This window comes from Corvus moneduloides, chromosome 4 (assembly GCF_009650955.1).
Source record: "Corvus moneduloides isolate bCorMon1 chromosome 4, bCorMon1.pri, whole genome shotgun sequence".
Classification (NCBI taxonomy): domain Eukaryota; kingdom Metazoa; phylum Chordata; class Aves; order Passeriformes; family Corvidae; genus Corvus; species Corvus moneduloides.
Genome location: NC_045479.1, coordinates 4,420,324 through 4,445,414, shown reverse-complemented (window position 1 = coordinate 4,445,414; position 25,091 = coordinate 4,420,324). Strand labels below are relative to the sequence as shown.

Here is a 25,091-nt window from a genome sequence, read left to right as displayed (position 1 = left end):
ATTTGATTATTTTGCAAAGCCCAAATGAAAAGTGTTCTGGCCTTACTGTATTCTCTTGCACGTTGATTTCTTTAAAAGAAGAATCCCATTTTTAAATTACGGTGTGTATTTGTGTAACACTCATCTTTCCTCTGTGATGCATGAGATTTTTTGGATTCTGTTTCTCCTGCAAGAGGAAAATCACTGGCATGTGCTCTGGGTGTGTAAGATGGTGTTGTGCATCTTGGCTTTAGTCATCTCCCTCCTCCTGGAACAGGAGTGGTCAAACACATCATGTCAGCAGTTTTCTTTCTCAGGATTGCAAAAGCCCCAAAGCCTAATTAGCAGAGGCTGCATCTGTTTCCAAAACCAGCTAAATTTTTACTTTAGTCTGAAAGATGAAGTTTGAGGACTAATTTTCTCCTTGTTCCTCTGTGAAATTTGCCATAAAGGCTGTAGCAAAGTGGTTTTGTTGTTCTCTGAAAACGTAGCTTTTACTCAAGGCTTGTCAAACTTAAAAAACTCTCTTGATGCTGTAGCAGAGCTGTCTTGGTGTTCCCATAGTCCTTATCTATATGGCTGTGCATGTGCTTTAGTGATAATTTGCAGCCCATCCAGCTGAGAACAAATATTCCTTTCTTGTGCATATCTGAGAGGAGCTGCATTTGGTCCCTTGTCATTTTGGGAAAGCCATGGGGTTAATTACTTACCTGATTTCCTGGATTCTTCTTTCTTTCAAACTCACCTGACACCCTGTGAAGTGCTTAGTTGGGAGACAGAGTCTCCCATCCAGCCCTATGTTTACTGCCCCTGAACAATTCTGAGTGGTGGTATTTCGAGCAAACTTGGTCAAATGTCCAGAAAACCTGTTTGTGCATGATTTTAGCTATGCACTAACACTGGCAATCTGCCTCTTGCTCATCTTGGGCTGGCAGTAGCACCCCTAAGCACATCCAAGAGCACCTCATTGGCAGAGGATTACAAGTGTTTGCGTTGAGAGTTACGCCTGTGTTTGACATAGGCAGCGCCTGTTGTGCTGGCCTCTGGATCCTGAAATGCATGATTTTTTTCACTGAACATTCCTGAGTGTTAGATGGGAACTGGAGTACAAGGGAGTTCAAGCATCTCACACAGGAACCTGTAGCAGAAGAGGAGCCAAATGAAGTCTTCAAACCCCCGTATTTAGCAACGTAACTCTCAGCATGTTCATTCGGATTAAGAGCAGTCTTAACTTATTTTTCCAATTTAGAGTATTGCTGATCCCTAGACCTTGTTACCTTGTAGCTGCTAAAGTTTATCTTCTTCAGACAGATAATTACCATATTCTTGTTTACTCAGTAATCTGCCAGTTGAATTGCGGTAACAGGTTGGACCACACTCTGTGTGAGTAGGAATTCAAATTCTCTTATGCTTGTCCTAATTGTTTGTTGGGCCAAGTATTTGTCGTTTTACATTGCCAAATCCTTGCTTTACAAATGCTGTACTTTCACAGAAGTATATTAAATGTAAATTTGTTATCCAGTGCTTGGTTTTTGGCCCCTCCCAGTGCCTTTCAGGGCTGCATGACTTAAATTCAGTGAGAACTTTCATAAAAGGATAAATGGAATTGCAGCTCCCTTGCAATAGACTTGGTGTGTGTCTGTGAATGGTTACTGTGCATTGAGGAAGAGGATACTTGGATGAACAGTGCATGGTTGGATCGAGTGTAAGGGCTATTCTCTGGTGTTATTTCTAAGGATCTATCTGCTGTGCAAATGCCTCCAAAATCCATCTGCTGTGCAAATGCCATAGAAGGCTCAGTGATTCCCTAAAACACTGTCTTGCTGTCCAGGTGAGAGGGGAAAAGTTTTGACTTCAAATGAAAACCAAATCCTGCAAGAGCTGGTGTTGGAAGGGTTGGCTGGCATTCAGGTCAGTCCCATCTACACTGTGGGACTGCAGAGGGAGCAGTGAGAGCTGTGGTGCACAGAAGCATTCCCATGTGACTCCTACAGTTTCTCCAGGACTAAAACCTCTCTGGTGTAGAGCTACTGTTTTCTCACTCCATCAGCTTTTGGGAGTCCTATCTACAGAGCTTTCTGTACCTCTTGAAGCCTGAGAAGCAGAAGGGTGTGGCAGCAAGCTAACTCCTTGTCTCCCAGTGGTAGGGTGAGGACCCTGCACCCCATTCCTCATTCTGTCAGGCGTTTAAGTGTATCTCAGTTCACAGCCCAGTGCTTCAAAAGGTTCTAGACTGTGTTGAGCCATGCTGACCCCTGTGAAAAGTCCGAGGTGCTTTCTCAGTGGCATGGCTACAAGAACCCCTGGGCTAAACTTGCTTTTGGCCCTTCCTTTCCCATTTCCCAGCAGACACACCTCTTTTTCAAAAATGTAGACTACTGATTTGGAAATACGTAGCAACAGAAGGCATTATTTAAAATGTAAAGGAGAGACAGGCCATCACTTGCTCAGAGAGAGCTCAGGGGAGCATGTCTCTTTGTTCAGCATACCAGAGAAAGACATCTCAGGATAATTCTGTCAGTGGCTTTCACGTGCTGTCAAGAGCAGCAATGAAAGCCAGCACAGTGCAGCTGTTGGAGATGGGACTGGGAGGAAGGAGTCCACATACCTACAACAACTCCCTTTAGAAGTTGCTGGAAGAGCTCCTGGTAGCTTCAACAAGTTTTTGGAGCAGGTGTGAAGTGGTGGAGCCAAAAGAGAACTGTATCTGCTCTGTGGTTTTAGACTAAAAGTAGTAGATTCATCTATATATCTGTTTTTCCATTCCATAAACTGGAATTATAATAGCAATAATACCCACCACACAGAAGTCAGAAGGGGTTGCAAGGATTGCTTAACTTTTGTAAAACATGTTGAGATCTTTTGATGGAAAGAGTTTAACAAGTGCCAAGAACTAATATAAAACAAGGGGAAAATAGCCATTGGTCTGCATTCACTTCTGGAATGTCATGGATTATACCAGAAGCCTTGGCTTGAACATCTGTGGGTGTTACATTTAATGATGAATTTTTTGATTACCCTTTCTGTAAAAATGTCAGTTGAATCTTTGCTTCTTGGTGGTGGAAACTCATCAGGGCTTGTCTCCTCTCACCTTTGGAATCAGATCCTCTTTTGGCTGCCCTTGCAGTCTGTTTCCATTGGCCGTATTGCTTTCTTATCACAGCAGCTCTTTGCTATCCTTCCTGCCTTGATGCCCACCTGCATAAAGCATTTTGCAACAGCTATGACTGACTGGCTCCCTGTGTGGAACTGCTGTTGCAGAATGAAACTGAAATTATCAGCAACAACAACAGAAAGGGTGCCATAATAACTGCTGTGGTTTGAAATCACACTGAATATTGCAGAAAAGCCCCTTACCCTGCCCCTATATCTCCACAGGGCAGTTTCTCTGTGTTAGGTGCCTCTGAACAGCTGCCTACATCTCTTTTTTATCTGGGTACTCTCTGTGGACAGCTTATAAGTTGTAGATAATTTGTTAGTGAGTCTTTGAAATGGAAGAGGTTTTTGTTGGATGCTAGAGTTCTGTGAGAAGGGTTGTTTTCCCCCCGCTTTTTAAAGAACAGTGGCTTTTAGATTTGTATTTGCAGTGTGATTAATCAGCTCTCCTGAGCTCAGTCAGCTTTCCAGACAGTGTCTCCCATACTGAGTATGGTAGTTTCTTATGAGCAACTTCTCTGGAATAAGGATTACAGTGAAGCAATATGAGAAGAACAAGCACATCTAAGGGAAAACTAATTGAAAGGATAAAGCCAGGATATTTTATTGTGTTTATGTGGGTGTAGTTACAATGGCTGCATTTCAAACTTCCAGCTGTTTAATTTGCACAGTGCTGTTATACGATGTCTGCAAATTGTTGTAACATTAGTGTGCTGGTCGAAGTGCTGTACGTGACCTTGCAGATCTGTACGGACCTGTTTTGTGGAAGAGTTCTTTACCTTTCATGAAGGTGAAAGACACTTCAGGATTAGCTTGCCCAGGGATGCATGGAATGTATCTGCCCCTAATCCTGTTAGCAAATGACAGGATCTGCACTAATAACTCCTCTGCTGTCTCACTGAAAATGTCTCCTAATCACCTTGGCTGTTGACAGTAGGCTTCTTAAACACCTCAGAAGCAGAGAGATGCTTGCCCATGTTAAAAGCAAACGGCCATGAATTTCCCTTGAAACAAAATCCACACCTGCACAGCATCCGTGAGTTGTGTGCGTGGGGAATCGGTACCAGAAGACGTTGAGACATCTGATTTTCATTAAATTTTTTTTCCATTCACCACATGTTGTAGCACTGGATATATTTGTAATGCCATATCCCCCCTCAATTGGTTTATTTCATTTAGCATAAGGGTTCACAGTCTGCTCTGTTTTGGTGCGTGTTCTGGTCTTGCATTTCATCTGCTATCCTGTTTGTGGCTTTGATTTCAATATTTAGTCTGCTGTGGTATGTTAAGGCGGTGTTCTCCTAGTGCATATTTTGTGTTGGGAAGAGCGGATAAAAAAAGATCATTCTGTTATTATCTGAATAATTATCTGGTAAAATTACTTTTCCAGACTGCCTGTGTGCAAATACATGCCTTGTACTTTGTTCGTCAGCACAGTCTTTGCTGTATTTCTGAAAGCTTCAGCAGACATCCTCAGGGACCTGTCTGGCTCTGAGCAATAGTCATTTAGCTACAATCTCTAATCCCCTGGGAAAGACAGAGCAGTTTTGACACTTCACAGGGCCCAGGCTAATGCTGACACCCATACCTTCAGTGGAGCAAGCAATAGAAATACCGGGTTCTGACTGTTTGTAGGTGTTTCAGATCACACAACACTTCAGTCTAGGCCGAAGTTACTGAGTGATGTGTAATCTGGGTAGTCACAACCTTCTGTGTTACAGTTTTCCTTCTGCCAGTCACGGAGGGTTTTGGTTTTCCAGGCCCCGGACAGCCCTGTGAACCTGGCTGGATGTTGGTGACAGAGCCACTTACCCAGTGCTGGTGCTTTCAATGTCCTTGCTATTCCCAGAAGGATCTCTTTCCCTTTTCCCTGTTCTCTATCTCTCCATCAACCTTCCTCCATTCCCCATCTCATGCTCTGCAGGGAAGGAGGCTGCTCATCCATTTGCTTCTGTCTGTCTCCTCTCTCCCTGTCCACAGTCCAGGGAGATGTCTTGTTCCTGGCCCCTTCCTGCAGACCTAGCCTGCTATTCCTGCTTCCACATTCCTCCTTCCCTCCCCACTTAGTGTTTCTGTCCCACACTGTTCAAATCCATAATGAATTTCAGGGTCAGTCCTAAATCAGAGAGGGCTGTTTTAGATATGAAGCCATCCAAGCCCTACAAACTGATCCATGCCAGGCAGGGCAGCATTTCACTGATAGATGGAAAAATTCCTTTCAGGATGTGTCCAGCACAGTTGGTGGGCATTGTCCTTGATATCAATCCATGTGATACCATGAATTTTCTTCCCTTCAGCACTCACCCGTTGTTGAGTCCTGACCTGTGGTTCTTCATTTTACCCTACAAAGTCTGGCAGGCAAGAGAAGAAAATGCAGGAGTGCAAAAGGCAATTCTGCTCAGAAATGTGTCAATTCTGCTCAGAAATTTGTCATCTTCGAAAACCAAAGCCTTGTTTCATCACCAGTTTCACAAATTTCTTGTTTTGTCGGGGTGGATGGTGAATAAATATGTGCTGGAAGTTGATTGTGAGTAGATTGGGCATGGTGATGGAGGATTAGGGTGTGTGACTAAGATTGGTTTGGATATTAATGTTTCGTTCCTCAAATCAGTGATTCTCTGAGTTAACTTTCTTTGTCCTTACATGATATTCAGTGGAGCAAGAGCAGGTTGGAACTAAAGAAGCTTCATGTGTATGAGACCTTATCCTCATGGTGCTGCACTTCCTTTTAAAATACACTGCTCTTAAAATGCAGCAATCCTATTAATCTTTGTGGAGGAAAGGAAATGCAAGTGTTGGTTTGTTAAGAGGCTCTCTATTTCCTAGAGTGCTGCATTAAAGAAGCCTTCAAACCAGGGTGAAAGTAGATAAGCAGATGAAATTGAAGCTGGGTTTCCAGGTCAGGAATACAAACATGACTTATAATTCAGTTTGTGCTTTCCTGAAATCATCAATTTGTTCTTGTTTGCTAATTTGTGAGGATGCAGTGTACTGCTTTGGAATAAAAAAAAAATAACACCAGAAATAATATTAAAAAAAAAAAAAAAAAAAGTTGAAACTATTTTTTTTCCAAAAAACCTTGCCTGCTGCAGCTACTGGGCTAAACTGCACATCGAACAGAGAAGAGTGAGAAGCAAATTCCCCCTCCAGACAGACTCCCTGCTTTTGTCTCTATAGCGAAACCTTGGCAAAATATCCATTGTTTCTGTCACTGCTGTAGGTACACAAGGGTGAAGGTGGTCTGTACTCTGAGCACCATGTTTGCTAAGTCTGGTTTTAGCCCATCTAGCTGAGGTGGTGCACTCACTTCCTAATGATAACACAATTTCTCCTCCAGCCTCTAGTGGAAAAAAACACTGCATGTGACGTGAGGTTTTAATTTTTAAATAGAAAGAACTGTTTCTCACAGTCATTGCTTAGAATACATATCTATTATACGTGCAGGCATATAAAAAATATATAGAGGAAGATGGCTGTTGGCCTTGAGAAACAGTCCTGTGCCCTTGCTCAGGTTCCTCCCCATAAGGCTGCAGAGTTCCTTGTGTGCTTTTCCTCCAGATTTGACGTCTGATGGAGTGTCCATCCCTGCCTATACCTACCTCAGAGTCATAGCTTATTGACATGGCTATGTAGGATAAGGAGATGGCCCTTAACAACAATCCTCCTTATGCCTGCCTTTCCTTCCTGGCCTTCATTTAAAGATCTCTGATAGATATTGTAGGTGATGATGTGAATTTTGTTTAATTAATTAAAAAGATAATTGGAGGAAATACAGGAATCTGGAGCTTGAGTATGACACATCAGAGGCATCAATTTGCCTAAAGGTACCTGTAAAAAATATGTAGGTTTCATTCCTCAAGCCTTTTGCATATTTTCTAGGAAGACCACAGTTTTCACTGTGAAGGGGAGCTTTCTATGTTAGATGTCTGTCTTAATTTTTAATTTCTCCTGTCTTGAGTAAATCTCTTGGTTATGTCAGCTGGAGTTTTATTTGCAGCGAAATATAAGACAGGACAAGTTAGACCTTAACTTTTGATGCAATCAGTAAGCTAGCAATTTGAGGTATAAAAGTGCTTGAAAGCCATATTAAATATAGCAGCCCAAAACCACAAGAAAGAAAATTTCTTATTTGTCTTTGTAGAAATTGTGGATTGTATATTCTAGGGCCAATCCTGTAAGGCCTGACTTATGCCTCAGCTAGGCAAGATGCCCATTATTCTCAAGTCATATGCCTGAAATATTACTTACTGGGTAAGGCTGTGGCATAAATTATTTTGGATTTTATATGCAATAAAGCACTAGAAGCTGGAGGTGGTGGCAGCAAGCAATTTGCTCCAGAGTCAACAAATACCACATTAACCACAGTGGTATGCACACGGATTGGGTTTTGCTCCCACTTTTTCACGTTTGGAAAAGCAAGCTGGTTTTGTACGCTTTCTTTGCTATGTTTGCTATCTGCCAGGGAAAGAGAGATCTGGGTGAACTCCACCGAGCTTCAAGGAAAATAGTAAAAAATTATCAGGTAGAAGGCACTTGGCCAATTGTTTTCTGCTCAGTGATTCTTTTTTTTTCATGTGAAACTTCGAAATTAGAACAGATTCAATACCCTGCTCTGCTCACTGACAGGTCAATGCCATGTCTATTGTTACGAAGCAAAACTGCAGAGCATTAGGCTTCACATATTGAGAGAATTACGTGCTTTCCCCTGGTGCATTTCCAGCAAGCACTTTTATCTAACTATAATAGATGTTGGAGGCAAATTTGACATTGTTTCAGTAGCAGAAGGGTTTTACCCTTCATGTTTGCAGCCCTGCGCTCGATTTATGCTGAGGTGCTCAGGGGCGATTTACCAGAGCTATGTGAATGTGGTTGGAGAATCTGCTTGCATTTCATATTATGAAACAGATCATCAGTTTTAAGCCATGAGGAAAGAAAAAAAAAAGAAAAAATAAGCGCATGCATGAGTCATTCTGCCTTTGTGCAGAACGATGCTGTGATGGTACAGACTGGATCTAACTGTGAGGCCCAGGTTTAGGGCTTAAATCTAAAACCAACGGTGAGGTCCAGGTTTAGGGCTTGAATCTAAAACCAAAGAAACGGTGCTATTTTGAGCAGAAGAAAAGAAAAGAGACAGGGCATTGGAAATCTTGGACATCTACAAAACTGAAATGTAACATTTTCAACAGAAAACACTAATTTGGGAAGCCAGGATCTTCCCTAGAGGCTTCAGTGCCATCCCCAGCAATTAAATAAAATCTCTGAATGGTTTTTGCATTAATTACTTGGTAGTCACCAAGGATTTTTGTTGTCACTATGGAGTCCTTCTTCCTTGTGGTTTTTACTTTGCATATCACTTTTTATACTTCATTCTTCTATGTGGATGGCTTGCACCTTAGATTTCAGAATCACACTGTTAGAGAGATGAGTGTACCTTCTCTTTCCTTACCTGTGAAAAAACCTAAATGTCAAAAACATCAAAAAAAGAGAAACCTTAAAAAAAAAAGGTACACAAACTGAACCTCTCGGAAGACCTCTGCTTTCCCATGCTTAACTGTTTTGTCACGTGAACAAAATAACAATCTCCCAGCCAAGTCCTTAACCAAAGTAAATAATCTGAAGGTTTTTGTCAGCTGAAACAAAAAAAGTGTTGTCAAAACGGCCACTGTTTTAGTGTTTAGGTATTTTAGATCAAGGTTTAAGGTAGAAGAAATGCTTCTAAAGATATGGTAGGAAATTAAGGATGCCAGGTGTGACAGAAAGAATGTTCTTCTGAACACTTATAGAGAAAGTATTTACCCATTAAAAAAAAAAATCCTTGAAATCTTTGGAGCTCTGAAAAAAAAGGAAGTATATTAGAAACACAGAAAGAAAATGAGGTGAATGAGGACATAATACACTGAAAGGTGCATCAGTCTCTGTTTTGGCCTGAGAACTGTGTATGTGGATACTCTGTCTGCTCAGAAGTACAGGCTGCGTGCCTGTGGAGAATGGGTGGATGAAAGGAGTAAAAATGCTTGAGATTGAGATAAATTGTGAGAGAAAAGCAAAGCGTGTATCTTTGGTAAATGAAAGGCTGTAGTATTTAGGTCCAGCAGCTGCCACCATATAATCTAGCCTAACTTCCCATACCTAAGCGTTTGTGGAATTTCACCAAACTATCTATAATGATCCCAAAAATCGGTATTATTTTGCAGTATAACTTCCAAAAAGGCATCCATCTTAATGTGGAGATGCAAGAGATGGTTGTTCATCATTTCTTGTATATATAATTATCCTCACTGTTCAAAACATGTGCTTAATTTCCAGTTTTAATTTGTCTGGGTTTAATTTCCAGCCATTGGTTAATTTTATCCGCTTGTGTCTCCTACATTCAATGTGAAAAAAAATGGTGCATGTCAAATTGAGAAATATGTGAAAAATATGGGTGTTAATAACAGCATTCATGCACAACATTGGACTGAGAACTGTGGTGGCATGTCTGCATGTCTCCAGAATAATCCCCTGTTTTCACTCACTACATCTTTTTGAAGCATGAGCATTTTGGACAGAAATTCTGCTCGTTCCCTCATAAAATGAATCCTCTTGAGCAGGTCTGAGCAGAATGCTGGCAGCTCTTATTGAATTGTGGAGGGATGATTAGAAGAAACAGTTTTCCCCACAACTGCCCCCCACCATTCACCACATTTTTAGATACGACTTGAATGAAATACAGCTGACATTGACACGCAAGGCTTGAAAGAGGCACAGCCCTCTGTGGAACCATGTGCACTTGTTATGGTGGGGTTTTTGTTCTGAGGTGAACATCGATCAGTTGTTTATATTCAGGTTTTGAAGTGTGCCTATCATAACACAAATTAAGTGAACAATAGAAAGATTAAAAACATATGTAATCATAAATAAAATGTGACTGAATGTCAACAGTGACACAAAGAGCACTCCCCACTGGGTATTTTTACAAAGTCCATCCTCACCCCACCCATCCTTTCAGGAAGAGCCTGGGTAAATAGAAAGACTTTCTAAGAGCAGAGGAGGCCAACAAATCCAACTTTTATAGACTGAGTCTGTCAGTGAAGTTTGTCATTGAGGACATTTTACTGACACCCTCCATCTGACATAAATTTGGAGACACACACAAGATGACAGATATCACTTCAACTGCTGTGGTCTTACATAATTAAGGGCAGAGGTCTTAGAAGTGGGGTTAGGTTGCAAGTTGGAGGGACAGCAGTTTGGTACAGGATGAATGATTTCATTTCTTGAGGTGGACCACAGACAAAATCAATCTGTAATACGTGTCAAAGCTTCAGGATAACAAAGTTGTGCGGGAAGGAGCTTGCTGAATAGGTGCAGTTGTGTCTGATTGAGGTCCACGTTGTGAGGGCACTGCTGAGAATGAAAGGTGTTTTTGCAGGCATAAAAACCAGGCTGACATATGAGTGAACCATGGAGGAAAGAAGAGGCACATATGAGCTGCCTGCTTAAAGATCTTAAAGGCTTTTGTTCTGTTTGGAATTTTTTCGTGTATTTCTGACACTCTTGAAGTGGAGTCCGAGTTCATATCCACAGCAGTTCTTTCTCCCTGCCTCCTCTAGAATGGAGTAGTGTGATCCAGCTCAAATTAGGCAGGTTTTTTCTACTCCTGTGAAAAATGAAAAAAGAATTATAGACTCATCAGGTTTATTTATGACTCACTGAGGGCAGATCATGCTACAAATTATAAAGTTTCTCTTTAATCAGAATACACACTGTTTAGAACAGGGACCAGATCTTGTCCTATCTTTATAAATTGCCTACTGTAGCAAGCCCATGAGCTTGATCAGGAAATTTCAGTGCTGCCATAATTCAGACATAATAATGTAGTAGTACTGGGCAAGGAACTCTAAACCCAAAGTGCCTTAGATAATGCTTGAGCTGATTTGTGGTTTCAAGTGGAAAGCAGTTGTGGCTGGATTGTATGAAATGGTCTCAGCCCCATAATCATCCCAGCTATTACCAAGTTTCTTGCTGGGTTATAACTTTGTATAAATTCGGTGTTCGGTGTAAAATACAGAGTGCTGTATTTCTCTGCAAAAGGTCTGAAGCAGATGGCCACATCTCCTCTATTCCTGATCCGGCAGATTTATTTTCCACTCCAAGTCCCCCCCATTCAATCTGAGGGCAACATTTTTAGACTTATTGAGATAATAATGAGATTTGTCGTTGAGTTCTGCAGGTCTGGGATTTCTGTCCTACCTGCTTGACAGGACAGAACATCTGTTGGTACTTGTTATCACTTGGTACTTGCTGCCACTACCCAGCGTGGGGGGAAGTGTCCTCTCACATAGATGAGCTGTGCTGTAGGGGAAGGATGACAGATTCAGCTCTAAAGCTTTGCTAGAACAACTTACCAACAATGCACAGAGGTTACACTGGGTTTTCTCGTGTCAGAAACATAGAGGAGGTAACAGGACAAACAGCAGAAACTGCCTTTTATTTATTTTTTTTTTTAGCTTGATGTTTAGACTGAGAACATATCTTTGATAGCAAGGTGTAGGATGGTTTCCAAGTCATCACCTTTTCTTCCCTGAGATCAGCTCAGCTGGTTGGAGCATGGTGCTGAGGATGCCAAGGTTGTGGGTTTGATCCCTGTATGGGCCATTCACTTGAGAGTTGCACCTGATGATCCTTGTGGGTCCCTTCCAACTCAGAATATTCTGTGATCTGAGTATTCAACAAGAGCTGTTGCATCAGCAGGCTTGGCACACCTCTTTGACATCATGCTGTGTTGTGGTCTCATTGCCTGAGACAGCTGGAACAGCTGATTGTGGAGAGACACTTGCCTGCAAAGCCTTTAAACAGTTATGTGGAAGGTGACAAATGGGTACAAGTTTAGTTTAATTTGGGTGCTGGGTGTGTGCTGGGCAGCAAGGCTGCTCTCCAAGGGTGGAGAAACAGCACGGGCCAGCATGGATCATGAGATTTCCATCTGATAAACAGGGTTGAAATCTTGGAGACATACTTTTTATTGTTTATTTACTCTTAGTCTGAAGAATATCAGAAGATGTAGGCGATTGGAAGATAATTTCTGAAGAGCTCCCAGGTTGATTTTGCCTGTGATGGCTTGCTACAGAAATCTGTAACAGTGGGAGAATGAGGGTCACTCTCTACGCTCCCAGTGAAAGCAGTGTTAACATAATTGTAAGGAAAGCATGAAACAGATCTATTAAAAAACTTGCAATTAGTTGTTCCTGTGACTGTTTCCAGACACTGGGCATGTTGCATGAATCAGTGCTGGTGGACAGAAATGAATACTTAAGGTGATTCTTATGGATGGAGCCCATATCTGCTGTACTTGCTCGCTGTAGCAAACTGCTGTGGTACGTAGTAAGGCAATGGACATATTTAGAATCATATTAAGAGACATTGTCAGCATTTCTTAACAGATGATCTCTGTGATAAATGTCCAAGGACAGGAAGTACATATCTGTTTAATGGATAAGATTTTGTGGGAATTTTTTGCTTAGGGTAATTTTTAAATTTCCTTTTTTAGTTTGCTGAGCAACTTGTGGTTTTAAAAAGGCATTTTAAAGAGGCTTTTAAAAGCAGTCGTCCTCCTTGCTTTGTAGGGGTGCTCTGTGTGGGTACAGAGAGTGGGATAAACTTCTTCACTCTTGTGTCGTCTCACTGCAACGACAAATCCTGAGCTATAGGCCCTGGGTATCGACTCAGTCGTGGCCATTATCCAGCTGCCACAGGCTAGGAGCTGTGTGTCCTCTCCTGTGCCCTTACATCTGGACTTCAGACCTGAAAAGATCATAGGCTTCTTGAAGCCAGAATATCTTACTAATGAGGGGGAGTGTCTGCGGTCAGTTTGCTAATGCGGTTTTATTCCAGAGTCTCTTTTCTTGTGGAAATCAGAGACCCCATTGGTTTGTTGTATTCACACCCTTTCTGTTCTAGACCTAAAAGAAATGTTGATACCCCTTGAACTTGCTTACAAGTGGCAGGAAGTGTTTTTCCTTACCTTCCCTGCATCACCTCTAGTGTTTTTAATTTGTCTCCTTCCTTTCTTCCTCATCCCCCACTGTGATCCCTCATGGCCATGCTGGTCATGATTTGCCCTGTCTTTGAGAGGAGCTGTTTCTCTAAAGAAAAAGGTTGCAAGCTCTTAAAGCAGAGCAAATCAAGTAGCAAATCAAATTCTTTGGTGCATTCAGGATGAAAATGCTGTTCTAGGTCTGGCAAGTAGCTCAGACATGTTTTACTCTTTAAATTCTTAAAGCAAAATTGGGGTAGCTGAACCCCTGCTGAACCTATGCTTTCACCCTTCTTTCAGCAAAGGAGAAAAGGAATATCAGAACATGGTGATAGCAGAGGTTTGGGCCCAAAGAATCTGTTTGATGGCTAAATCAAAATGTTTTAGTTGCTTTTAATGTAAAAATATTCTTTGCAGTACAAACATTATCGGTCCTTGGTTTTACTCAGTGCAGAACTCTGGGTTTTTTCTATGTTCATGGCTGCACTGCTAACTTAAATGTGTGACTGTGTAAGGAAGGGAGACTTCTTAACCATGATGTATCAGACCACTGCCAGAAGCAAAGTAAATGGACTCTCTGACTGGGTCTGGCACATGTTAGCTTCCTAATTCACTTTCCCTGCACAAAGAGATAAGAGGAATGCAGGCCTCTCCCTTTATCTCACACAGTAATAACTTTAGCAAAGATTTGAATGGGACACAGGATTATTAGGATTGTAAGGTCTTGCTTTCCTTTTCAAGTAGGATGAAACTAAATGTACTCATCTGTTGGGTTAGATGAGTACAATGGGTTCTCAGCTGTAGGCTTTCATCACAGCAGCGATCTTGTGTGATTTGGCCTGGCAGGGCTCCGGGCTCACAAAAATTTTGTGGGTGTCAGATGTTTGGCACTCAGAACCGACCATTGAGAGCTGTTGTCGTACTTGTGTCTCCCTGCTTTCTAGTCTTTAAAACTTAGAATACCGTCACCATTTTCAGCATGTGCTATTTAGAGGAGACTAATGAAAAGCTGCTTTGCTGAGTCCAATTTCAGTTACGTGGGCCTGAGCAATAGTCTGCTCAAATGCTGCTGTGAGTGCTCCGACAGGATCATGGTGCAGGCTGGCAGGATGTTTGCTCAGCTACAGAGCTGAGCTTTTCTGGATTTGGTGTTTTCTAGGAGCCAGCTGACAGTGTGGTGTGGCTGCTGCCTTCACCGGGACTATTTTCAAGTCAAGCTCACTTCTGAGAAGCAAAAGAAAACCGGGGTTTGAAATGATGCATCTCAATTTCACAGCATATTTTCTAAACAGCGTGTGGAGCAGCCACTCTAGCCATGCTTACTGTGCTCTAGAAAACTGCATTTTGTGATTTTTTTCATTGTCCAACATGCTATAGCACCTTTGTCTCCCTATCCCTATTGCAGGCTGTCCTACCAGAGAAATGATGATGATGACGAAGAAGCCGCCAGAGAACGTCGCCGGCGGGCTCGACAGGAGAGGCTGCGGCAAAAGGAGGAGGGAGATCTCTCAGGAGAAGTAACGGAGAAATCCGAAGTGAATGCCCAAAACAGGTAAATGTCTGATGTCATTTACTGACAAATCAATGGAAATTTTTGTTCAGAGTAGAGAACTTTTGGAGGAGCTTTGCTTTGGCGCTTGAATTTTAAGTACTGGGTTTGGCCATCCTTAAACTGAAGAAGGACCTAACACTGTGAGGATCACCCTGGCTCTGTCTACGAGGTAGGGTGAGAGCCTGAGGCTGTGCTCATGACACATAAGCAGGTGTCCTCAAGGCTGTCTATGGGCTAATTCAGCTGGGGCTCCTGGAGGCTCTCAGATTCTCTCAGGCATGGATGCATCTGCCCTCACAAAACACCACATCTTTTGTTCTGCTACAGTGGGTCATGGCATTGTGGGGCCAAAACAGTGGGCGGCACCCAGTCCTCAAGTTGTAGCTGCAACATGCCTGCAGGGTGCTGGGTGTGAGCTCTAGCCACAGCACTCATCTGGCACTGTCAGTGTCAGACAGGTATAAAGAGCAGAAAAACTTATGGAATGAGGTGATTCTTAAAATCATAGAATTATCAAAGCTGGAAGAGACCTTTAAGATCATCAAGTCCAACCACAAACCCAGCAGTGCCCCTGTAGCCACTAAACCGTTAAACCATATCACTCATATCCCCACCCACTTGTCACAAGCTGAGTGGCCTTCTTGTCTGGCCAGAGCTGACCTTCCAGTCCGTCCATCATTTGTTCACAATAATTGTTTGTTCACAGTCACAATATACCCAGATTTCCAGTGGCCATAACACAACTGATAGAAGAAACCAGAATTGTGCTAGGAAGTGCTAATAGATGCTGAGCACAAGAAGCATTCTATTTAAGGCAAGGAGAATGGATACAGATAGCAAAACAGCAGCTAAATTTTGAAGTGTGTAACCTGCTGTGTTTTCCAATCGCGGAATGATGTTACAGCAAGCTTTTTTCCTAGAAACAGTGAAGTGCATATGTTGTTAGAAAGATTTTATTCTTTTTTAATGCAAACCTGTCCCTTTTACGTAGTGTGGCAGGAGAGGAAAGCAAGCGTTCTACAGATGATGAAGCCGCACTGCTGGAGAGACTGGCAAGACGGGAGGAGAGACGCCAGAAACGTCTGCAGGAAGCCCTGGAACGCCAGAAGGAATTTGACCCCACGATCACAGATGGGAGCTTGTCACTGCCCAGCAGGAGAGAAGTAAACAATGTGGAGGAAAACGAGACCACGGGGAAAGAGGAAAAGGCTGAAACACGCCGAGGACGCTATGAGACTGAGGAGACAGAAACAGTTACCAAATCGTACCAAAGGAACAACTGGAGGCAAGATGGGGAAGAAGAGGAAAAAAAAGAAGAAAAAGACAAGGAGGAGGTACAGGAGGAGAAACCAAAGGAGCTCCCCGTAGAGGAAAACCAGGTAGATGTGGCAGCAGAGAAATCCACAGATAAAGAAGAGGCAGTAACTGTAAATGCAGAGGAACACAAAGCAGAGAATGATACAAATGCTCTGCCGGAAGGGACGCAAAGTGTAACTGATGCTGTAGATAAAGAGAAGCTTAGGGATGAGGAAAAGGCTGAGGAAGAAAGGAAGGAAGCAGAAGAAAGGGAGAGGTTAAAAGCAGAGGAGGAAAAGAGGGCAGCTGAGGAAAAACAGAAAGCAGAGGAGGAAAAGAGGGCAGCTGAGGAAAAACAGAAAGCAGAGGAGGAAAAGAGGGCAGCTGAGGAAAAACAGAAAGCAGAGGAGGAAAAGAGGGCTGCTGAGGAGAGGGCTAGGGCAGAAGAGGAAGAGCGGGCTAAGGCAGAAGAGGAGAAGAGGGCAGCTGAGGAAAGAGAGAGGGCTAAAGCAGAAGAGGAGAGGAGGGCAGCTGAAGAGAAACAGAAAGCAGAGGAGGAAAAGAGGGCAGCTGAGGAGAGAGCAAAGGCAGAAGCGGAAAAGAGGGCAGCTGAGGAAAAGGCTAAACTAGAAGCAGAGAAATTAAAGGAAAAACAAAAGATGGAAGAACAGAAAATAGAAGATAAACAGGTAAAAGAGAAGAAAGTAGAAGACAAAAAACCTCAAGCAGCTTTCTTAAAAAAACAGGTACAGTAAACATTTTGCACCAAGATAAGACACCTGTGGTTTGTGTGAAATGTAATGCAAGAAAAGATTGAATTGGAATTTCCTCACAGATCTAGTCCTGTACTGAAGTTACTAATACTTGTGCTGTCGCTCTCTCTTTTTAAAAATAAAGCCCCTCCTGCTTACCAGTAATTCAGTGCACAACAGGCCTGACCTCACTCCATCGTTCAAAGAAAACCTTGCATGTTCAGGCCTCTGCATGTGCTTTTGCTGCCTTTCTTTCCTCAGCTGCTACAAACTGGCCTAATGCAGTAACACAGGAGGTGGAGGCAGACACATCTTGGCACAGAACGTTACGTGCACCTGTTAAACTGTGTGAGGAATGGTGTGTGCTGAATGCAATCACAAGAAAGGGCTCTGTACTGGGACGTGTGAGCATGATGCCGTGCAAGGGAGAAAGGCCCAGATGGGGGGAACTGGGAGCATTTGGAGAGGGTGCAGGGGGCACAGCTGCACACAGAGGTGTGGGCACAGCAGCATATGATGGAATTGTGGCTGCACACAGGATTGTGAACACAGTGTGGCGAAACAAAAGCGCAGACAGGTGCGGTGTTTTCGTGTTAAAAAAATAAATAAATTATTGAAAACCCAAAAACAAAGGAGGAAGAAAAAGTGGAAGCTAAAAAGGAAAAGCTGCCAGAAGAGAAGCTCCAAGCTACCTCCATAAAAGATCAGGTAACTCATAAACCACTGATTTAGGTGTGATAGGGAAACTTGAGATACGAAAATAAATAAGGCACCTATAACTGAAAGTTGCTTCTTCAGCAAAGTACTTAAACTTGTGCTCCACTTCAAGAACATGGGTAATCCTGCTGAAATAAATAGGGATGAAGCTCCTTAAGTGCTTAAAATTAAGTAAATTCTTAAGTGGTTTGTTCTTTTGGGGCTTTAGGGCCAATTCCTGTTTGTCTTAAATATTTCAGGAAACTCAGTTCAGTCAATAGCACAAATACGGTTTTCCCCCTAGGGATGAATTTTTCAGGACAGTATCAACTAATCATCCTTCCCTGGTTTCCTCTCACTTTACTGTGAACTTTTTCCCTATGAATGAAACCTACTCTAATAATATTTGTCATCATAATGATAATTAATAATCATCATCATAGTGATAATAATCATCATAATGCCAATAACAATCTAGGCCCCTTGGCCACCTGACTGCCTCAACTAATAATTCCCCTGCAAACTGCAATACCCCGTGATATAAACTGTGCATACCCAAGATCCTTCTTTTGTTTTAAAGAGAAAATCTACAAAATTTACTGCATTGCATTTCCACTGTAAACACAGGAGCTGGTGCCATGGTGTTTTACTGTATGGTAAGTAAATAAGATTTGGGGACCATTTACTCTTCAGGATACAGCTGGACACAGGGAGCCACATCCAGTGCTGTGCAGCAGCTGTGGTTTTGGTCCAGGTCTCAAAACAGCCCCTGATTCTGATTAGGGGAGGCTGGTCAGAGACTGGTCAGAGCCTTGGAAATTTGGACCCATTTGGGTTCAGCCAGATCTGTGGGACTTAAAGGGAGCCACAGCACAGATTGCTGCCAGTCCAGTGGGTTGGGACCATTGAGGGTTGTAGAGGGTCCACTCCAGGGTCCTCAGTTAGCAGATGAGTTTGGAACACGCTGTAGATGCTTAGCTCACCCTCAGACAGTGGTGAGGAAATAGCTGCACACAAAATAAGGGATGGATTATATTAAGAGGACAGAACCAGTTTCCACTATTCACTTTTGCATGCAATCTTTGCATATTAAAAGTAAATGTAAAGAGGAGTCTGTAACTGACCACAAACTTTGATTTGTGGGGAACTTGAGACACAGTTGTCGTGCTTGTTCTTATGGAGAGCTGGGCCAACTCTCCCTGGAGCTCTCATCATGCTTTTAAACCCTACCCACTGGGCTAGATTATTCCAGGAAATTGGCAAGACTTTTAAGAGTTACTTGTGATTTTAGTGTTTCCATCTTTAGATGCTCAAGCTGAGACAACTTAATAGAATCCCATTTCTAGTGCAATGCTGAATACCCATTCTGAGCATTCAAAATGTCTTGAAAATCTCAATTGTTGCTTCTTTACTTGTGACGAAAATTTGATGATCAGGCTCCCATCTCCACTTCTCCCCCCCTTTCCAGGACATACAAATTCAATGAGGTCTCTTTCTGAATGTGCATGCAGCTAAGAGGATGCCAGTGTCTCATGAACAAGACCCTGAAGGAATAGAATGTATCTACATAATCAGGTTTTGCTTCTGCTTTGGCCCTCAAAGTTCAGGTTTCGATTAATTTGGCAAGAAAAATTTGTCTCTTTTTATGAACTTCTGCACAGTTTTTGTTCTTAAAAGTGACCCGAGAAGTTCATAAGAGCAAGCTTTCTCATGATGTGAGGCTCCTGGTATTTCCTGCTTCCAGTTTGGCTAGATGTGCTGCAACAGTTGCTATTCTCATGGTATTTGGACCCAGAGTTGACTCTACAGGGAAGCCCTCGACCCAGATGCCCACTGCTTTTAGCTCACCAAGTAACTGAGCCCAAGTAAGGAATCAAATCTGCCAGATGGCCCCAACCTCAGTAATGCATTTGCTTCAGTCTGAAGGTGTTCAGACTCAAGATTTAGAAATCTCACCTCTCAAATAACAGCATAAAAATCTAACAGTAAAGAAACAGTGTAGAGAAAGATTAAAATGTAAATACATAAGGTTGGAAATTTGCTAACCATGCCTTTGATCATGTTCTATCTTGATATCAAGATTTGTGAGGACATGTGAACTATTTCAGTTCAGGTAGTATCACCCATTTGCTCCAAGTGGAATTCTTTTTTAATTCAGCAGAAGCTGAATTAGTCTATAATTTAGGGAAACAGTGAGACAAGGGAAAGAACTTACTCTCTTGCCTGCCTTTGGAATGAGATACAGAGGTTTTTGCTTCTGTGCTAATCAATCTCTGTTTTGGTATTAAAATGAGTAGGAGAAGGATTGGGCCCAAAAGATGTGAAATGTTTTTGTAATATCTTGTTTTACCGTCTTTTTGAATAAAGAGGCCAAGCTGTGTTAATGGTTTTCTCAAATGCAGGCACACCGTCATAAATCCTACTGGCTTCTGAAATGCTATTTCCTAACCTTTTAATTTTTAAACTATATTGTTTTAATATTAGTTTTCTCAGTGCTTTCAATTAAGATCTAAGAGATACAGCCCTCCCCAGTGGACCTAAATACATAAGGCAGCTGGAAGTGTTGGCTTTTCAGTAAGACTTAGGAAGGTCTTGATGAAAATCTCAGCAAAGGAAATCTTATGCTCTCAAAATCCCAGGACAGACATCCTGGCATGAGAAATCTTGCACCAATCAACACAGCCGGTTTCAGTATCACCCTGACTGGGGCTGGAGGGTCAGGAGATTGCTAACAGGCAGCAGAGATTCTTGCTGTGAACATGATCACTAGCTCACCCTGATTTGGGAACACCCAGAAGATGATACTGTCTGATGGCATTCATTAGGATAAATGAATAGCCCTGCTTGTCTCAGCCCAGCTCCTAGGAAACAGCAAACCATTCCTTGAGGCTGCTGGTAATAATGGCCTTGCTTGTAGAAGCTGCAGCATCATGGCCAAAGAATGCACAGCCAGGGAAGCTGAACTCCCCTCTTGTCTGTCAGGGAGCTGCTGCCAGGTCGTGGCTAAAGCCTGCTGGCAGGAGAGGGTGGGAAAAGTCTGCACCGCAGCTGCCTGCTCTCAGAGCAGAGCAAATGCCTCTGTTGGTTGTGTCCAACCTCCCCCACCAGTAGCAAATTTGCTCAGATGGTTTAACCATCCTATACTCACTCACAACATGGGCTGCCACGATGGTGTCCATCCGATCAGTTTTCTCTGGCCTCAGGTAAAGTGACTCTGGGACTCACTCAGCACCAGCCTAATTCAATGCCTTAAGAGGATCTTGGCTTTGAAGACTCTGAACTCATCCTTTGTAGGTAAAGGTTTTGCTTCTCCAGGAGTTGCTCTTTGACGAGGAAGAAAAGAAATTTCTTTTGATTTTGGACGTGAAGCTGTGTACTACTTTTTTATTTCAAGGTGCAGCTCAGGACACCTGAAGAGCAGTTGTGTTGCAGACAGGAGTTCTTTATCTGTTGTTACAGAAGTTCTTTATCTTTCTAGTTAGCAAATGGGGTTGCAACAGCCTTCCAAAGTATTTAATTTCTAAAGGTCTCCATTTGACTTCTACACAGAAGGTATTTCTGGCTTGCTTCCTTCAACACAGGGCTGGGGAAAGCAAATAAATATTTTGGAGGTAAACGTTTCATCTGCTGCTGTTGGAAGTTTGTTTTGGCTGGTAGTCTTAACTAACTGGGAATATTTCTACCTGAGGATACATAACTTAAATCACTTCACTTTCTCCTTTTAGCAGCATCTAGCCATGACTCAGCATGCTGGGGTCAGGCCATCTGTGGTATTGATAAATACTTCTTAACTCTGAAGGAATACTGGAGAATGAAGTTGATGCACAAAATATTCTTGATTACTATTAAGAATCATAAGGGAAAGCTTTGTAAGGATAAAGAGAATTTTTACTCGTGTCTTCCAGAGCATTTCCTTCTTCATAGGTTTAAATATTCGTGTCTGATAATGCTACCCATGCCCAGCCCCAGGTAGGACTGTGTTTTTTGCCAGAGTAAGTTTGGCTCTGATATAGGGATGATTTTGTGTTTTGACCATTATTCTTGCAATAATGAAGTATCCCTCTGCTATGACACTGAAAATAGCATGAACTTTGTCAAACAAGCTTGACGTTGGGTGGAGGCTCTGTGTTATTTTTATTGCACCAATGCCCTAAACCTGGTACCAAGAATGTATTGACAAGTCCCAGAGAGTTGGCAACCCACAACCTTAAGAAGCAGCAGGTGAATGATGTGGCTGTGGGAGGGAAGAGTGGAGGTGCAGTTGCAGAGTGAAGCAGTGTGGTGGCATAGTCCCATGGTCACAGAAAACTTTCACAGAAGACCCATAATATTATTTTCAAGATGCTTTGGTCTTGAATTCAGGTCAGGAGAGCAAAGTGATGGTTGATCACAGTTTAGAGCTTTGCAGACCACTTCTGCCATATAGCACATAAACAGTAGGAAGACAGTTACCAATCTTGCCAAGAAATCCGTGTTTCTCAGCTGTTACTTAGAATGCCTCATTCTGACTTTTTTTGTGTGTCTTGTGTTTTGTTCTGTGATTTATGCTATCTTCTGAACAGGTAAAAGATGACAAAGGTAAAGCACCCAAAGAGGAAATGAAAAGCGTCTGGGATCGTAAGAAGGGCGTTCCTGAACAAAAGGCACAGAACGGAGAACGTGAGCTCACCGCCTCCAAACTTAAACCTACTGAGAATGCTTTTGGGTAAGTTCAAGTAAGAACTGGGCTTGCTTGGGTTTCAGCAGATCAGGGGCCATCTCTGGGTCTCTACTTCACAGCCTTGTGGCAGCTGAGTGGAGGAACTGGGCTGGCAACCTCAGCAATGGCTCAGGTGTCCACTGGGTTGTAGTTCTGTAGGTTCTAAGCTGTCCCCACGCTGTTGCAGTAACAACATGAAGTTCAGAAAGCAGATGGAAATGGCCTTGCTTCCTCAGTAGAGACAAGAGGCTTGGTTTTGCTTTGCTGGGGCTTTCCTTCCTCATTTGTTTCTAATATCTACACAGAGGCCAATAATGACAAAACCCTGGATTTTGTGTTCTCTAATTTTTTAAGTCAGATCTCAACTTTTGTTGTAGTAACCTATTTCCAATTACCCACCTATTTTTAATTAGACTCTGCATAGCAGAATGAAGTGCGATCCAGCTGGTAACTCTAGAAAGAGCTTCTCTCTTGATTTCAGGGCAAGCACTGAAATTAATGGCTTCTGTAGAAAAGTGTTTTTTCAATTAGGTAAAAAACCTTTCCTAGACAAAATCATCTTCTTTTTTCTTTTTGCCTTCCTTTTTATAAGCTGTGTCACAGTTTGATTTTTATTTTTCTTTTTAAGGAAATATTTGGCTTGTGGTTGTATTGGGAAATGCAAAGAAGGTAAAAATTTTCTAGTGCAAATCTTATTTAAAAGGATCCTGCCTGCTAAAAGCATGGGATACATGAAATAGAAATTAAGTTCTTTTTAGCAGGAAACTAGGAATGAGTAGGTTAGAAATCTAAATTTTTCTCCTTCTGCATCTCTCTTCCTCTTTTACATTGACACAGGCAAAGGAAAGGTTAAGTTCTCCAGGCAGTTTGAGAAATCTGAGCATGGCAGATGGGATTTGCTATTGTATCTCAGCATTCCCCTCGTGATTCTTCCGGGAAAAACAAACTTTCTCAAAATAAAATGCAGCTCAAAAGACCCTGGAGACACCCTGACCTAAGGCCAAAAGACAGACAGCGATGGAGATGGAATAGCAGGAAATTGGCCCTGCTCAAAACTGTCCTTCATGGCTTGGGTCACATCATCGATAACATGAGAATGATTCTCTAAAAGTATTTTTGTTGTGTTTTCATTTGCTTTACTTCCTGTGGGAGACAGGCATTAGTGGCAAAACATAGCTTTGAGTTTCCACTCCTTTTTTTTTTCCATTTCTGTTTTTCTTCTACTGTTTCATGGAAGTGTGAAGAAGCCTGTTCAACAACCTTTTATCAGCTGAGAAGAAGACTTGGGTTGGCAACATCAGCAGAGGCGCCAGTGTTTGTTGGGTTGTTCGGTATGAATTAGGGCTCTTGGCCTATTTTCTAATGGACTGCCCCCACAGAGTTGAGCTCTGTCTGCAACTGTCCTTTGTTCCTTTTTTTTTTTTTTTTTAATGAACATATCAGACACTATTTAGAAAGAATATAACTTGGCTAACTTTCAGTGGTGAGAATTCAGAACAAAGCAGGGTAGTGGAGGCTGAAGAAAAATGTTATCTTTTTGTCTACGTCAGTCAGTAAGAGAAATACAGAATAAATCCCATTTTATGGCTTCCCCTTCCCATCTCCCCTCCCACCTGCCTTCCTCCCTATTCTCATAGAGGACTGCAAAAGTCCTAAATATGATGTAAGATGTTTTTTCACATTGTTCTGACATTTTTGGCTCCCACAAGCCACTTCTTTCCTTTTCCTCCTTGTCTGAAAGCTGGCAACCAGCTTCATTTCTTAATACCAAAGAGGTGCTTACAAAACTCTTCCTCCACCCAGCATCTCAATACTAATTTCCCAATGTTGAGAGCAGAGAACAGAGATTTCCCAGAATCTGTTGAAAACAGAGGAGTTGGAGGTGGAGGAAAATAAGGATAATTAGTGCCAGTGTATTGTTTGCTATTTTGGATAATGCAGAACCGGTCAGGGAAGACCTGTGAGCAGCATGAGGATAAAGTTCAAAACTTTAAATATCCTTCTTTGTGAGGAGGCCAAAATAATCACCTGAGGTCTGCAAACAAGAATGTTCAGACTAGATTCTGCCATTGGCTTTATCAGCTGAGTACCTGTTAATTTCACTGGGGCTGACTGCACGGAAGGCACTGAGAGCTAACCTTTCTTCTGTGCTGACAGAGAACAGAGTGGCTCTTTCTTAGGAGAATCTTGGCAAATGTTCTTCATTCTCTTAATTCTGAAGGCCAAATGTTTGCCCTTGCCAGGGGGTCATTTTGTCTATCCGAAGTGACCTCTTCCATCTTCTTTGGGCCCAAAGCTTGCAGGTCTTGGTGAGTTGGCAACACAGAGACCAAAAGGCAAAGGAAAAAAAAAGTGAGGTTCCTGGGCTTGTTTGCTGTTGGGGCTACAACCTTTCAATGAAGCAGGAAAGCCTTAAGACAGCCAGGGATTTCGTATGTCCTGTGCTGCATTAGGTGCACTGGATCTTCAGAAATCACACAGTGCCTTGTAGAGGCTTGTGGAACATTTCGGGTTCTCAGTACTTCTGCAAACTGACTCAGAGGTATTCCAGGCTAGACACCTGCTCAAAATCACACCTCATGTATTGCCCTTCACTTTGTTTCTGAATGGGCTAAACAACATTTTGGATAAAGTTTCCAATGTATTCTCACAATGCTTGCTCAGTTGTGTATGTATTTTTCGTTTACAAAAGCAGAGGTTCCTTTCTGTAATTTGGCATAACTACCTGATGCAAGCCCTCATTCATAGCCACTTCAATTAATTTGTCATGCGTTTTTTAAGTGATACAATGCTAGAACCGAATTTTATTTGATTTGGTAAGCTCATGTGGGGGTGGAGAACTCTGTGTTAGTAGCTTCTATTATGATATTGAAACCACAGATAATTTAACTCTGGTCCTGTTTTATATGGCTGACTCCATCTGCATGAGGTGTCTGAATGAAGAGC

At 42.3% G+C, this 25,091-nt stretch overlaps 1 protein-coding gene across 8 annotated transcripts in view; it reads left to right on the top strand.

Moving 5' to 3' along the window:
- CALD1 (caldesmon 1) overlaps positions 1–25,091 on the top strand; it is a 177,311-nt gene that overhangs the window by 134,822 nt on the left and 17,398 nt on the right. For 6 of the 8 annotated variants that reach the window (XM_032105937.1, XM_032105936.1, XM_032105938.1 and 3 more), the window contains 4 exons: positions 14,556–14,702; positions 15,694–16,744; positions 17,384–17,458; positions 22,009–22,151. In XM_032105937.1, coding sequence (XP_031961828.1) covers positions 14,556–14,702; positions 15,694–16,744; positions 17,384–17,458; positions 22,009–22,151 — 1,416 coding nt within the window. The remainder of the gene's footprint in view (positions 1–14,555; positions 14,703–15,693; positions 16,745–17,383; positions 17,459–22,008; positions 22,152–25,091) is intronic. The other 2 variants (XM_032105943.1, XM_032105944.1) reach the window with 1 other exon arrangement.